Consider the following 14,736-nt stretch of genomic DNA (forward strand, 5'->3'; position numbering starts at 1 on the left):
ATTGTATGGTTTAAGAGATGGGCTCCCAAGCCGGTGAGCGATGCGTTCGCTTTTAGCACCATCTGTGGAACAGGCTCTAGGAACGGCCGGCCCTTGGAAAGGTTTTGTGTGTTCCACTACTGCAGAGAGCGATGTGTGCGGCTGTCTACCACCACCAGATCTGAAAGTTGACCTAGAGCCTAGTTCCACTGACATGCTAAGCATTCTCGTAAAGGGCGCATCTGAAGTCTTGCAGGAGGTACTATGAAAATGCAAGAGGCCGTCATCCCTATCAGTTGCATAAATACCCGAGATGGTAGTGAATGTTGGGGCTTAAATCTTGTTATGAGGTTTTGTATACTGGCTATCCTGAATGGATTAGGGTATGCTAGGGCTTTGGAAGTGTCTAATGTGGCCCCAAGAAACTGAGGTTTGTGTGACGGCTGGAGATGTGATTTGAAGTTTATTGTGAATCTCAAGTTGTGAAGCAGGTGATTTGTTCTGTAAGTGTGGTGAACACACTGATTATATGAATTGGCTTTTATTAGCCAGTCGTCCAGGTATGGAAACACATGAATTTGTTGTCTTCGCAAGTGGGCGGCTACTACTGCCAGTCATTTTGTGAAGACTGGGTGCTGTGGTCACCCAAATGGGAGTACCTTGAATTGATAGTGTTGACCCGTCAACTACAAACCTTGGATATTTGCTGTGAGCAGGGTGTATAGGAATGTGGAAGTAGGCGTCCTTGAGGTCTAGAGTGGCAAGGAAGTCGCCTTGTTGGAGTAGTGGGAGGAACTGTTGAAGAGTGATCATGTGAAAACGATCTGATTGATTGTAGAGGTTGATTGGTCTGAGGTCCAGTATTGGTCTGAGAGTGTCTGAGAGTACCATCCTTCTTTGGGATGATGCAGGAGGGGAACTGATTCTATTGCATGCTTTTGAAGAAAAGATCGAACTTCTTGTAAGAGAAGCGTTAGATGTTCTTTGGACCTTGGACATTGTCTGGGTGGTATAGTTGGGGGAGTTGCTGTAAGTTCCAGGCAGTAACCATACTGGATAATTTGTCTTACCCACTTGTCTGTAGTGATGGAGTTCCAGACAGCTAGGTACTGCGATATTCTTCCTCTGACCGGAGTGGAATGGTCTGGAGGGAGAAGTCATTCCTTGGTAGAAGGGGAGTGTGAGAAAGTGCTAATCTAAATGAAGACGATGAAGGGTCTCCTGCTTGGTGCAAGGGAGAGCAGTTCAGGCATTCCGGAATTATCGGACTGGAGGCGTTGGACATGACGCTGTCCTAATCAGAGGATTTCGCATTACTAATAGTGGATGAATAATCGGCCTAGCTGTTCAAGCTGGGATAGTCCATGAAGAATCAAGAGTCCACTCTGCATTAATGAGAGAAGTTGATTTCAAGAGTGGAGTAGGATTAAAGTATTTTACTTATGGGAGGGATTGCAGAAGGGCGACTATGAGTTTCAAATAACTTGCAGTTATGGAACACAGAGGGGAAGACATTGAGAACAGAAAATATTAGTCTTAAACTACTGACTGACAGCAATATATGCATTGAAATAAAAAGAATATCAACCTACAGCATTAATCTGCAAGATTGTTTTTGATTATTGTTTCTTGCTTGTGATGTTTTTGATTTGAAGTAAGATATTGATTACTTCTGATTTGACACGCTCCTCCCTTATTAAGATTTCTTGAGTGTGAGAAAGTGCCATCTTTCATGCATTGGTATGCCTCCACTTTTTGCTGAACTGCTGATCTGCTTTGACTTAGTGTGCCCTGGGCTCCTGCCAACCAGGTGCCCAGGGCCTGTGTTCCTTCCCTAAAAATGGTGTTAAAACTTAAACCCAATTGGCATCTCTGGCCACCTGTCAACCCCTAGTAAAATGGTACCCTAGGTACCCAGGGCATGGTGACCAGAGAAGACCCCTAAGGGCTGCAACACTTATTGTGCCACCCTTAGGGGCCCTGTACCCTGACACCCACACACTGCCTTTGCAGGCTGAGTGTCTAAGTATAGAACTAAACAGTCTCGACATGGCACAAATTCCTGTGTGCCGTGCCCACAAAACCCACTGCCTTGGCATACCTCAGTCACCCCTCTAGCTGGGTGCCCTATGCCAGTGGTGTGGGCACATGTGCATGGGCCCTGTGGCCCTACAATACCCAGGGCCATTCCTGGGCCCTGTAAGTGCAGTGATGCCATTAAGAGTATAAGGTGCTGGGAGGTTGTCATTACGAATTCCACAGTACCATAATGGCTACACTGAAGACTGACCAGTTTGATATCACTCAGCACATTAAACACACACTGATGCCAGTGTGGGATTTAATGTAAAATGCACTACAGAGGGCATCTTAGAGATACCCCCTGAAACCTAACCTACAATCCACGTCTTGTCTGAGGGGCTGCCTAGGCTGCCTCACAGTAGACATGTTGCTGGACCCCTGGGTGGAGAGCCCTCGCTCTCCTGGGCCTGCAACAATGCACATCCTGGGACGAGGGGCCAAGCCTCCTCCCCTAGGATGGGCAGGGGGAGCTTTAAAGGCATTCCGCCCTTGGGAGCTTCTCCAAACCATTTGCTGTACTCAGCAACTGACCTTCACCGGTTCTGACCCCCACTCTGACGGGAAACCCTACGTCAGGAAGGGGGTGTGCCAACTCCACCCCTCAGGTGGGAGAGGCGAGGTGAAGCACAACCCCAGGCCCCGGCCATCTTGAAGATGGGGAGCCCTGCCCAATCACAGCTAGGCTCCTGCCCCCCTCCCACAGGAGAGGAGCAGGCTAGGGGGTGTACCCACCCCAGGACAGGGACCCATTGGTCCCTGCCCTTGCCCTACCGGTAACGCCCCTAAATTTAGTATTTGGGGCACCCTGAACCTTTCTTCCGCAGATCCCGAAAAGAAAACAAGAAAAAAGATGAAGAAGAAGACCCGCCGTGCAGCTGCTAACAACAGGACGACACCAGCTAACTTGGCCCCAGCCCTACCGGCCTGTCGATCCTGGAACCTGCCCCGGCTAAATCCCGGCGCTTCCTGCGGACAGCAACCTTGGAAAACCCGGAGGAGGACCTGCCTGTCTTGACCCTCTCAAAGACTGGGACTCCCATGAGCAGAGGCTCTGCTACAACAGCAATGCCCCTGGTGCCAGCCAGGAACTGCGAATCCAGCCCACTCTGCACAAGCAGAGCCCGGCCCGTGCCAGAGTGATCCAAGACCACAAGGATGTCCCCCTGGCAACTGGGACCCGAAGTCCAGTGCCCAAAAACCCTCCGACGACCCAGACGACGCCTGCAGCCTCAGAACCAGGGATCCCCCCAACTGCGACCAGCAGAGGGTAAGATTTCCCGACACCCAAAGACACCCCTGCACCCGGCGCCACACGGCCCCCTGTGCCCTCCTTTGGGGTACCTACTTCTTCTCCAAGAACCCAACTTACCTCTCGAAGAGGTGGTCGCATCTGAAGACTCTCCGTCCCCGAGCCTGCAGCCTTTGTTCACTTTGTAACTTTCCCATTGGATAACATTGAGCGCCCCAACGGCTCAAAAGCACCCTGCACCCAGCCGCCCGAGTGCCGCTGGAAATGCAACTACTACACTACTCTAATTCCCCACTTGCCCTGAGTAAGTGACCAGGAGCTCAACTCCCACAGCCGTGTGGCATGCCTGCTTGCAGCCACCAACCAAAAGCCCCCTACCCGCCACTGGATTGCATTGGGCCTACTCTCTCTGCACCCGGCTGCCCCTGTGCCACTGAAGGTGTAACCACTGTACCTTTCTGACCCTGGGAGACCCCTGAGTCTATGCCCAGGACCTTAACCTCACCAGTCGAGTACTCACCTGAAAGCTGATAACTCACTTTCCTTCCATAGGCTAACATTGTGAGAAAGTGGCTCTATATATACTGGACCAGAATAAGGTACAGTGTGTATAGAGCCCACCAACCCCAGAGGTATAACAGAGGTTAAAGCCAGGTGTGACCTTACTCTGTATAGTGGTAGCTTGGTCGAGCAGTAAGGCAGTACCAGAGGACAGTGTAAAGCATTTGTTGTACACACTCAGTCAGCAAAGGGTTTCACACACTCAAAGACTGAACTCCAGGCCAATTGTTTTTATATTAAATATATAGTTATTTTATTTCTAGAACCAACAGGCATCAATATATACTGTTCTCAATATGAGAGGTCTAAGATGAGTATTTTGCAGAAAGGCAATAAACGTGGCGAACACAATAGGTACAGGGGTTGCAGTAGGCAACACAATTCTACACACAATTTAGCATTGAGCACAATGGATTTTCTTGTATAAACACAGTTGATTACTTTGTGGATTACTTAGGTAACTCCAGGACTGGCTCCTAGATTCAGTACTGGGGTCTTAGCGGGAAACAGTTTAGCAAAAACGGTTTAGGTATTGCAGCAATTTTTGAGGAATAAAAAGCTATTTTAAAAGTTCACACTTCAAAACTTTTCCACATAAATCTGGCAATGTTATTCAATGCGAGAAAATTCAGGTTGCAGGTAAAGTACGATCTCGTTACTTTTGTAATCCAGTACTGGGCTCTTGGGGCAAGCACTGGGGTCTCAACTTAAAACAGGTAAGTAATTACAGTTCAGTATTTCGCATGATTTTCAAAGAATATTTCTAGTTTTTAAAAGCAGACACTTAGAAGAAATTTCATAGAAAAGCAGACAATGGATTCCTATGGAGAAAATACAAGTTACTAGTAACCCCGCTAGGGATTACTTTTGCAGTTCAGTACTGGGCTACAAGGTACAGTACTGGCTCCTCACCTGATCACAGGTATTTCGGAATTCGGATGATTTTATATGAATAGCTTAAGTTTTCAAAAGTAGACACTTAGATTTTTCGAGTCAAAACCAGTCAATGTTATTCAATGGCAGGTAAGTGAGTTAGCGGTTTCCTGGTGAGTACTCGACTGGTGAAGTTGGGGCTCTGGGCATAGACTCAATGGTCCCCCAGGGTCAGGTAGGTACAGTTGGTTCACCATCAGCGGCGCAGGGGCTGCCGGGTGCAGCGGTAGTTAGGGGTCAGGGGGCCTGTGGTTGGTGGCTGGTGGCTAGCAGGCCACACAGCTGTAGGAGCTGGGCTCCTGGTCACTTGCTCAGGGCAAAGGTGGAAACGGGATAGGACAAAGGTGGCACAGCCAGCGGTACGGCGGCTGGGTGCAGGGTGCTTTTGAGCCGTCGGGCGCTCAATGTTATCCAATGGAAAGGTAACAAGGGAACAAAGGCTGCAGGCTCAGGGGCGGAGACTCTCCAGGGGCGACCAGCACGTCGAGAGGTAAGTTGGGATCTTGGAGCACAGGTAGGTACCCCAAAGGGAGGCACATTGGGCTGTAGGGCGCCAGGGTGTCTTTGGGTGTCGGAAAAGCTTACCCTCAGCTTGTCTGGGTTGGGGGGCCCCTGGTTCTGAGTCTGCAGGAGTCGTCTGGTTCGTCGAGGAGGGTCTTTGGGTACTGGACTTCAGGTCCCAGTCGCTGGGGGGACGTCCTCGTGGTCTTGGATCACTCTGGCACGGGCCGGGCTCGGCGGGTGCAGAGTGGGCTGGTCCGGAGCCTCCTGGCTGGCACCAGGGGGGTTGTTGCAGCAGAGCCTCTGCTGATGGGAGTCCCAGTCTTTAAGAGGGTCAAGGCAGGCAGGTCCTCTGAGTGTCCCAAGGTTGCTGTCCGCAGGAGTCGCCAGGATTTAGGCAAGAGCAGGTTCCAGGATCGACAGACCGGGAGGGCTGGGGCCAAGTCAGTTATTGCCGTCCTGTTAGCAGCTGCACAGCGGGTCTTCTTCTTGATCTTCTTTCTTCTTTTGGTATTGGGATCTGAGGAAGGAAAGTTCAGGGAGCCCCAAAATAATGAATTTAGGGGCGCTACAGGTAGGGCAAGGGCAGGGAACAATAGGTCTCTGTCCTTCGGTGGGTACACCCCCTACCCTGCTGATCTCCTGTGGGAGGGGGGGCAGGATCCTAGCTGTGATTGGACAGGGCTCCCCATCTTCAAGATGGGCGGAGCCCCGGGTCGTGCTTCACCTCTTCTCCCCACCTGAGGGGTGGGGTTGGCACAGGCTGGCACACCCCGACATAGTTTTTCCCGCCAGTCTTCCAGCCAGAGTGGGAGACAGGACTGGTGGGGGCCAGTTGCTGGGTACAGCAAATGGTCTGGAGAAGCTCACAGAGGCGGCAAGACTTTGAAGCTTCCCCCTGCCCATCCTGGGGGAGGAGACCTAGCAACTCCCCCAGGATGTGCATTGTTGAGGGCCCAGGAGAGCGAGGACTTTCCACCCAGGGGTCCAGCAACATGTCTGCTGTGTGGCAGCCTCTGCAGCCACTCAGCCCAGACGTGGATTGTAGGTTAGGCTTTCAGGGGGCATCTCTAAGATGCCCCGTGGTGCATTTTACGTTAAATCCCACACTGGCATCAGTGCGGGTTTAATGTGCTAAGAAGTTTGGTACCAAACTTGTCAGTCTTCAGTGTAGCCATTATGGTGCTGTGGAGTTCATAATGACAGCACTCTCTCTGGGGCATATAAGGCGGATGTTAACAAGGCAGCGCAGCGGACGAGCGCAGCGGGCGCGTCGAAGGCGCGCCGAAGTGTCGCCAAAGTCGAGCCCGTCTGCGCCCGTCCGCGGCCGACAGCGGGCTAGGGCGATAACCCCTGGCCGTAAGATCTACTGGGCTAAGGATCAACTCCTTGGCCTCCGTCCTCGCACTGCCTCCATATGTATGCACGGTATGACGAGTGACGAAAGGGAGTGTCCTTACTGTGGTTTCCGTTTCACTACCCTGTTGCGGGATACCACTGAGCAAGCACTTTTCTGTGGTCTCCTTAATGTAAGGTCATTACGTAAACACAGACTTGACGTTTTTGAGCTGATTACAGATAAAAAGTTCGACCTACTGTTTCTTACGGAAACTTGGTTAGACCAGTTTTCCGACTCGGACATTATCGAGGCCACGCCGGAGAACTATTCCTGGGTTAGGCAGGATAGGCCAGAGGGGGTGGGAGGGGGGATTGCTATTATTTTTAGGAAAACTCTGGGCTGTTGCCTAGAGCGCACGCTGATCGTGGAGAGTGAGGCGGGAGTTTTCACGATTCAAATCAACGGGGGCACGACGATCAAAGGCTGTCTGGTATATCGGCCGCCAGGGGCTTGCACAAAGTTCAGGGAGAGCCTGCTAGAAAGCCTCATGGAGGCTACCCTACGCAGGGATAAATTCCTCCTATTAGGAGACCCGAACTTGCATTTAAATTGCCCAGAGGATACAGGGGTTAAGGACTTCTGTCGGGATATGCTAGCTCTTCAACTGGAATTGAAGCTATCGGACCCCACGCACCGCCAGGGACACCTTTTGGACCCGGTTTATGCGAACTGGGGAGGTGTGGAGGTGTCCGGTATAGAGCCTATCCCCTGGACAGACCACTTTTTGGTGGCATTCTCCATACAGAGCTTAAAAACCAACAAAGCCAGTCAGGCACCCCCTAATTATCTTAGGAGGAAGTGGGCTAAATTCTCGGTGGAGGATTTTAATCAAGCTTTAAGTAGGGATGGTCAGCCTGGTGGCGAAGACATAGAAACAGCGGTCTCTAACCTGAATCAGCGCATCACTGAAGCGCTTGACCAGACAGCCCCACTCTGCCGCACATCTACATGTGCTCGGAAAGAACGATCAGCCCCATGGTTTAGTGGTGAGCGGAGGCTAACAAAGGCGGACTGTAGACGAGCAGAAAGAGTCTGGAGGGTGTCTTATGACAACCAGGCTAGGGAACTGTTCTTGGAAAAAAGGCGCCTTCACCATAGGCTGATTAAAAAGTCTAAGGCAGCCTACTATGCAGGACAAATCCTGGGGACGGAAAATTCGGCCAAAGAACTCTTCGGCATCTACAAGTCTCTGACCTCGGTAAATTCACCTACAGAGCCGGAGAGTTGCTCAACGGAGTCATGTGACCGTATTGCCGAATATTTCTCCGCTAAAGTCGAGAAGATCTACTCGACTTTCCCTAATCCGCCGATAGGGATTGACTTTGAGGTAGCATTGGGGGACACGGAGACGGCAGGGCATCTTACAAACTTCCGCACCCCCCCTTTTGAGGATCTAGTAGTGGTGTGTCGCTCTGTCAAATCAGGGTCCCCGTGGGACCCGGTGTCACCCAAACGCTTGGCGGACAGCCTGGAAGTTCTGGAGCCTTATATGAGGCACGTCCTGGACATCTCTTTCGGATCGGGAAAGTTGCCTGAGGGGTGGAAACAGGCGGTGGTGCTCCCGCTCCGGAAGAAACCCCACTTAGGCTTCGAGGTATTAGAGAATCTGAGGCCCATCTCACTCCTGCCTTTTCTGTCCAAAGTGGCGGAAAAGGTGGTTAATACCCAAATTATGAAGCACGTGGAAGAGACGGGACTGCTCCACGTGACGCAGTTTGGCTTTAGGCCACGCCATTCTACCGAGTCCGCCCTTCTTATGGCTACGGAACATCTGAGAGAGGGTGTGGATGCAGGCCAAACTATGGCTTTGATCCTGTTGGACCTCAGCGCGGCGTTCGACACTGTAGCTCACAACATCTTGCTACAGTGTCTGAACAGAGGTGGCATCTCTGGCACCGCGCTGAGATGGATCCAGGACTTCCTCAAGGGGAGAAGCTTTCGAGTCAGGCAAGGAGACTGCTATTCAAAGGGGGTGCCCCTGGGCCAAGGCGTGCCGCAGGGTTCGTCATTGAGCCCGACCCTTTTTAATATGTATGTCGCGCCTGTTGCCTCGATTGTGGAGAGTCATGGTCTCCAATTGGTTTCGTATGCCGACGATACGCAGCTGGTGATCTCCCTATCGCACGCGCCCTGTCTTGCTGCCGATGGCTTCCGGTCGTGCATGAAAGATCTTGCCGAGTGGATGGCTATCAACTGTTTGAAGCTTAATGGCAGCAAGACAGAGGTGCTGGTGGTGGGGAGAGCCCAGTCTGCTTGGTCGTCGGCATGGTGGCCACCTTGTCTTGGACCAACCCCAAGCCAAGAGGCACGCAATCTGGGGGTGTGGTTTGATGCGGGTCTTACTTTTGGCCCCCAGATCAACCGGGTGGTGGGAGTTTGTTTTGGGATTTTGAAGAAACTGAGAAAGGTCCTTGACTTACTCCCGATTGATGCCCGTCAAACCCTGGTTCATGCTTTGGTGACAGCTAGGTCGGACTACGGGAACCTGTTGTACCTGGGGGCTCCAGAAAAAAGCATGGCACGCCTGCAAGTGCTGCAGAATGCGGCAGCACGTTTGATTCTCAGGCTGCCCAAAAGGGCGCCTTCTAAGGCGGCCCTCCAGCAGTTACACTGGCTCCCTGTGAGGAGAAGAGTGGAATACAAAGCCCTCTGCACCTGTCATCGTATCTTGGCAGGGCACCCGACCCTCTGAATAAACTGATCGAAGTGTACCAACCAACACGTGCGCTTAGATCCGCAGGGGGCGGCCTACTGAGGATCCCTAGAGTTAAGAAAGCCCGCATGGGAGGTAGGTCCTTTAGATGCCTAGCGGCAAATAATTGGAATAAACTGCCAGCGGACCTGCGCCTGGAACCGGAGGAAGCTAGGTTCCGCGCGAAACTTAAAACATTCCTTTACACTAAATAATTGTCCGCTCAGCTTTTGTGCTCCCTGCTCGCTGCCTCTCCCACTTTCAGCGCGTGGACACGCCGGTGTGCGTAACGCAGCGCTTTACAAATGTCCCAATAATAATAATAATAATAATAATAATAATAATAATAATAATAACCTCCCAGCACCATATACTCTTAATGGCATCACTGCACTTACAGTGCCCAGGAATGGTTCTGGGTACTGTAGGGGAACAGGGCTCATGCACTTGTGCCCACACCTCTGGCATAGGGCACCCAGCTGGAGGGGTGACTGAAGTATGCCAGGGCAGTGGGTTCTGGGTGCATGGCACACAGGGTTGTGTGCCATGTCGACTCTTTGTTTAGTTCTGTACTTAGACACTTAGCCTGCAAAGGCAGTGTGCGAGTGTCAGGGTACAGGGCCCCTGAGGGTGGTACAATACGTGCTGTAGTCCTCAGGGGTCTTCTCTGGTCACCATGCCCAGGGTACCATTTACTAGGGGCTGACAGGTGGCCAGAGATGCCAATTGGGTTTTTGTTTCAACACAGCTTTTAGGGGAAGGGACACAGGCCCTGGGTACCTGGTTGGCAGGAACCCAGGGCACACTCAGTCAAAGCACATCAGCAGTTCAGAAAAAAGTGGGGGCATACCAGTGCAAGAAAGATGGCACTTTCTCACAAACATTGACTGGTTTTCACTGAAATTTCTTCTAAGTGTGGAGTTTTGAAACTTTAAAATATTCCTCTAAAATCAGCCGAATAACGATTTCCGAAATACTCTCCTGGGATCAGGAGAGAAGCCAGTGCTGTACTTTCTAGCTCAGTACTGAACCGCAAAAGTAATCCTAACCGTACTTACCAGTTACCTGCATTTTCTTTCATAGAAAACTGTTGACTGCTTCTCTCTGAAATTTCTTCTAAGTGTCGATTTTTGCAAATTACAAATATTCTTTGAAAATCGTACAAACTACTGAAACGTAAATACTTACCTAAAGTCAATCATATTGGGAAAAGTATATTTTGATACCAGTTGGTTCTAAAATAAAACTATATCTTTTGTTATATAAACAATTGGCCTAGAGTTCAGTTCTTGAGTGTGTGAAAACTTTTGCGACTGAGTGTGTACAACAAATGCTTTACACTGTCCTCTGATACTACCTTACTGCTCGACCAAGCTACCACTTTAGAGAGTAAGGGCAGATCTGACTTTAACCTCTGTTATACCTCTGGAGATTGGGGACTCTATACACACTGTACCTTACTTTGGTCCCGTATATATAGAGCCACTTTCTTACAGGGAGGTTCGGTTGTTGCTACTGCAACCTCTCCCTTTGTTATTATTTCCTCTGCACCCCCTAAAATATCCCCTGTGGGGGATGTTTGTGTAGGAGTCCTGTAGGAAGAGGAAGTAGCGTCTGTGCCAATATTCTTGGATCCGCCCCTGTAGAAGCAGCGACAAAAGGGACCTTGTGTGGGCTGAAACTGTAATGCTCCCATAGATTTTGCAGTGTCTGTCTTCATTTTTTCTAGAGTTGTGTCCACAGCTAGGCCAAACAGGTGTTCTTGATAAAACGGCTGATTTAAATTAGTTGTTTGCACCTCCTGTTTAAACTTGGAAATGAGTAACCATGCATGTTTGCGGAGTAAGACACTGGTGTTAATCGATCTAGATGCAGTGTCTGCTGCATCGAGGGCACATTTGATGGATGCATTTGTAATTAACTTTCACTCTTGGACCAGATTGTTGGCTTTGGCCTTGTACTAGTCAGGTAAGTGTTGGATAGGATTTTCAAGTTTGTCGTAGTGAGCCCTGTTATATCAGGCAAGTAGTTAGCTATCCTCCAGTGATTGGCTGCTTGGGAGGCAACTCGTTCACCTGATGCATCCAGCAGTTTTGACTCCTTATCTGGGGGTGGAGCAATACCAGAGGTTTGGGAATTTGCATGTTTCTTGCATAGGAGAGTTTATAGGAGACAAAGGTTTAGTAGGAAAGATAGAAGAGGGTCTTATGGGTGAAGTTGCAAAGTCTTTCTTCTTTAAAGGTACCTCAGGTGTGGGTGAGGTATCAGATTTCCTCTTCTTTGTTGGAAGACTGACAATATGGCATGTTTTAGGGTTCACATGTAATGTTTTTTGTTACGGATCAAGAGGATCTGGCCGAGACAGTTCTTTATGCTTATCTTCTTTCGTTGCAGATTTTTTCGGTTCCGAGCGTGGCTTTGATTTGTTCTCTATAGCTGTAGCAGGAGCTTTGTGCTCCTTTGGCTTCGAAGTCGGAGCAGAGTCTGAACTTTTCCTCGGATCCAAAGATTCTTGGTGCTTTTCCGGTTCTGAGGCCTTCTGGTGTTTCAGGGCCGAAGGGATCGGCATTGAGTCCTTTTTGGGCGTAATGAAGATGTGTATCCCCGATTTCTTTACCAAAGGTGTTTTCCGGGTACTGATATGTGGCTTGCTCGGTCCCGAGCTGCCAGAAGGCTTTTCTTTAGTTTTCGGGACCGGGCCCGGAGGCGGGGCTTCTGAACTTTTCTTCCGGTCTCGACTAAGGCCTTCAGCCCAAGTTTTGACCAGAGCCTTCTGTTTTCCGGGTGGAGAAGGGTTATTTGTACTCACTCGTTGCTCTGGAGTGATGTGGTCATCGGAGTTGGTGTCGTCAGCTTCAGAGACTATCTCAAGCTCTTCCAAATCCTTTGCCTCTGGAACGTCGGACCTTCATCGAAAAGGTCTTCTGGCACCAGTGCAGCCTGTTGAACCATAACGTGTCGTCGAGCCCTGTGATCACAGATGGTTTTCTTGGATTGAAAAGAGGCGCAGGCTTGGCAATCCTTTTCGTCGTGCTCTGGTGATAGACAAAGGTTGCAGACCTTGTAATGGTCACTGTGTGGAAATTTTGCTCCACAATGTTGGCATTGTTTTCAAATGGAGTCCATTCCATTAGCCGTAGGCCCGAATGGCGCCGATAGGCCCGGTGGCCCGCGTCGACGACCGGAATAGAGGATTTGGGAGTTAGCGAGTCGAAAGGCACGCGAACGAAACAATACAGTCGAGTGTGATTGGTTGCACGTCGAAAGGGGTTTGGAAACACGGTATGGTACCGAACCGGAGTGCAGCAAGTCACATCCGAACCCGATGGCTGAAAAAAACAATCTGGGGATGGAGTTGATGTCCATGCGCACTATCGTCCACGGAAGGAGTCACCTATCTCTTGACTACAAAGACTTCTTCCAAGACAACAACAAACTTCAAACATCCAAGCCCAACACCAGATGGCGATCTATGCACAAGTATGTATTCTGCAGATCATATGCCTCGAACACTATGGTTATTTAAACAATGTGTAGGTTGTCTTTTTACAAACAACAAACAGAATAAATTTAAATTATTTCTTACCTTCCTAGACCAGGCGATGGAGCTTGAGAATTGTTGTACGAATTCTGTTGAAAGAACTAAAGTGTGTCAAACAGTATAAATGTATATGTAATAATACATTAATTGTCAAATTTGAAAAGCAAATTTCAAGTTTAATAAAAGTCAAATAGTACTAGAAAAGCACATCTTGCAAAGGTGAATAAAGAAAACGAAATGTAGAAGTCTAAAAATATAACTTTACATTTATTAAGCATCAGTGGGCAATGAACATTTACATCATTGAAAAAAAAAGGATTGCTAAATAGGGTGTAAACAAACAGGTCTCTACTTTCAGGTGGATCTGTGGCTGAGCAGCCAGAAAAACAGCCTAAAATTACATAAAAAATGTTGTGAGGAATCCATGCTTCCCTGGCAGCTTGCCACAAACGACTAGTAGCAGAACCGTACGAATTACTTACCTTCGGTAACAATGTATCTGGTAGAGACGATTCTAGCCGCAGATTCCTTCATGTAGAATTATCCCCAGGTGTGAGACTGGATCCGGAAAACTTTTTGCCAGAGCATCCCTGCGCGCGGGGGCAGGGCGACATCACGTGACTCGCCCAGGTATCGTCCACGCATGTGACGTCAACGAGGTAACATAAGACCCTCCCTGGCGCACCTACGTCAGTTTTCTTCGGAGAACTTTTCCATACCACAACGCGGAATCACCAGATAAAAAACTAAGCATGTGAACAGTGTGCGAAGAGCAGAAAAATTGGAAAGAAGCAGTGACTAACAACACCACACAGAATAGTGGCAACACTGCAGAACCAAAATACAGGAAAGAAGAGAGAGAGCCAGCAGAGCCCTGTGCGGCCACCCTGTCAGCACAGACTGCCTCCCACTCCTGCGCCCCAGAGGCAAGAGGCATGGAACATGCGTAAAGTCATGGTACACGTAGGAAACCAACCACTCCCATCCAGAGAAAGGAGACAGGTCCCAAGACAGACGGGGACAACAACCCTCCAAGCCACCCAAACATAGAGGGCAACCAACCACAAGGGACAAGGGCAAGACATGGCCAGATGACCATTAATAAGGAAATAGCACTGGCAGGAAGGGAGGGAAGGGAGGACAGGAATAGAAAGCTATCTCCCCCAAACCTGGAGTAGCCAGAGCAGCAGGGCACCGGAACCCCATCCTTCAAGAACCAAGGGAGGAATGAACCGCCCCCAGATGGAGCCACGCGTCAAGAAGGAAGGCACTCACAGGAGACAGCCCCCACTGGGAGGAGAGTACTGAAGACCAAACCAAGGGTCCTCGCAGAACAGGGGAGGAAGGGCGGGCCGTGAAGGAATCTGCGGATAGAATCATCTCTACCAGATACATCGTTACCGAAGGGAAGTAACTTGTACATCTGATAGACTACTAGCCGCAGATTCCTTCACGTAGAATAGATACCCTTGCAATACCCTCTGGGAAGGAGGGTCTGCAAAAAACCCCACCAGCCAATACAGAACAGAGCCGCCAGGGTACCAGATCTGTGGACCAGGAAGAACCTCGTCCCAGCCAGGCAAGGGGAACCCCCACAAGAAAAACCCTACAGACCCCAAGGGGATGTAGGAGGGAAAAAGGAGGCTGAAGAGGCTCATACACGCACAATAAAGGAACCAAAGGCAAGGGCAGAGAGGCCGAAGCATTCTACTCCCCCCACAAGGCAACATAACTTTCGAAACAAACCAAGACAGGAAAAGCGGAAGAAGCTAGAGGGCAGAGGGAAAAGAAGGCGGACC

General features: G+C 49.9%; 1 protein-coding gene across 1 annotated transcript in view; it reads right to left on the bottom strand.

The window, feature by feature from the left end:
- Window positions 1-14,736, bottom strand: part of AFF4 (ALF transcription elongation factor 4) — a 798,699-nt gene that overhangs the window by 69,536 nt on the left and 714,427 nt on the right. Inside the window, exon 21 of the mRNA XM_086931629.1 lies at window positions 12,983-13,026. Within this exon, the coding sequence (XP_086787755.1) occupies window positions 12,983-13,026 (44 nt within the window). The remainder of the gene's footprint in view (window positions 1-12,982; window positions 13,027-14,736) is intronic.

Source organism: Lissotriton vulgaris, chromosome 7 (assembly GCF_964263255.1).
Source record: "Lissotriton vulgaris chromosome 7, aLisVul1.2, whole genome shotgun sequence".
NCBI classification, from domain to species: Eukaryota; Metazoa; Chordata; class Amphibia; order Caudata; family Salamandridae; genus Lissotriton; species Lissotriton vulgaris.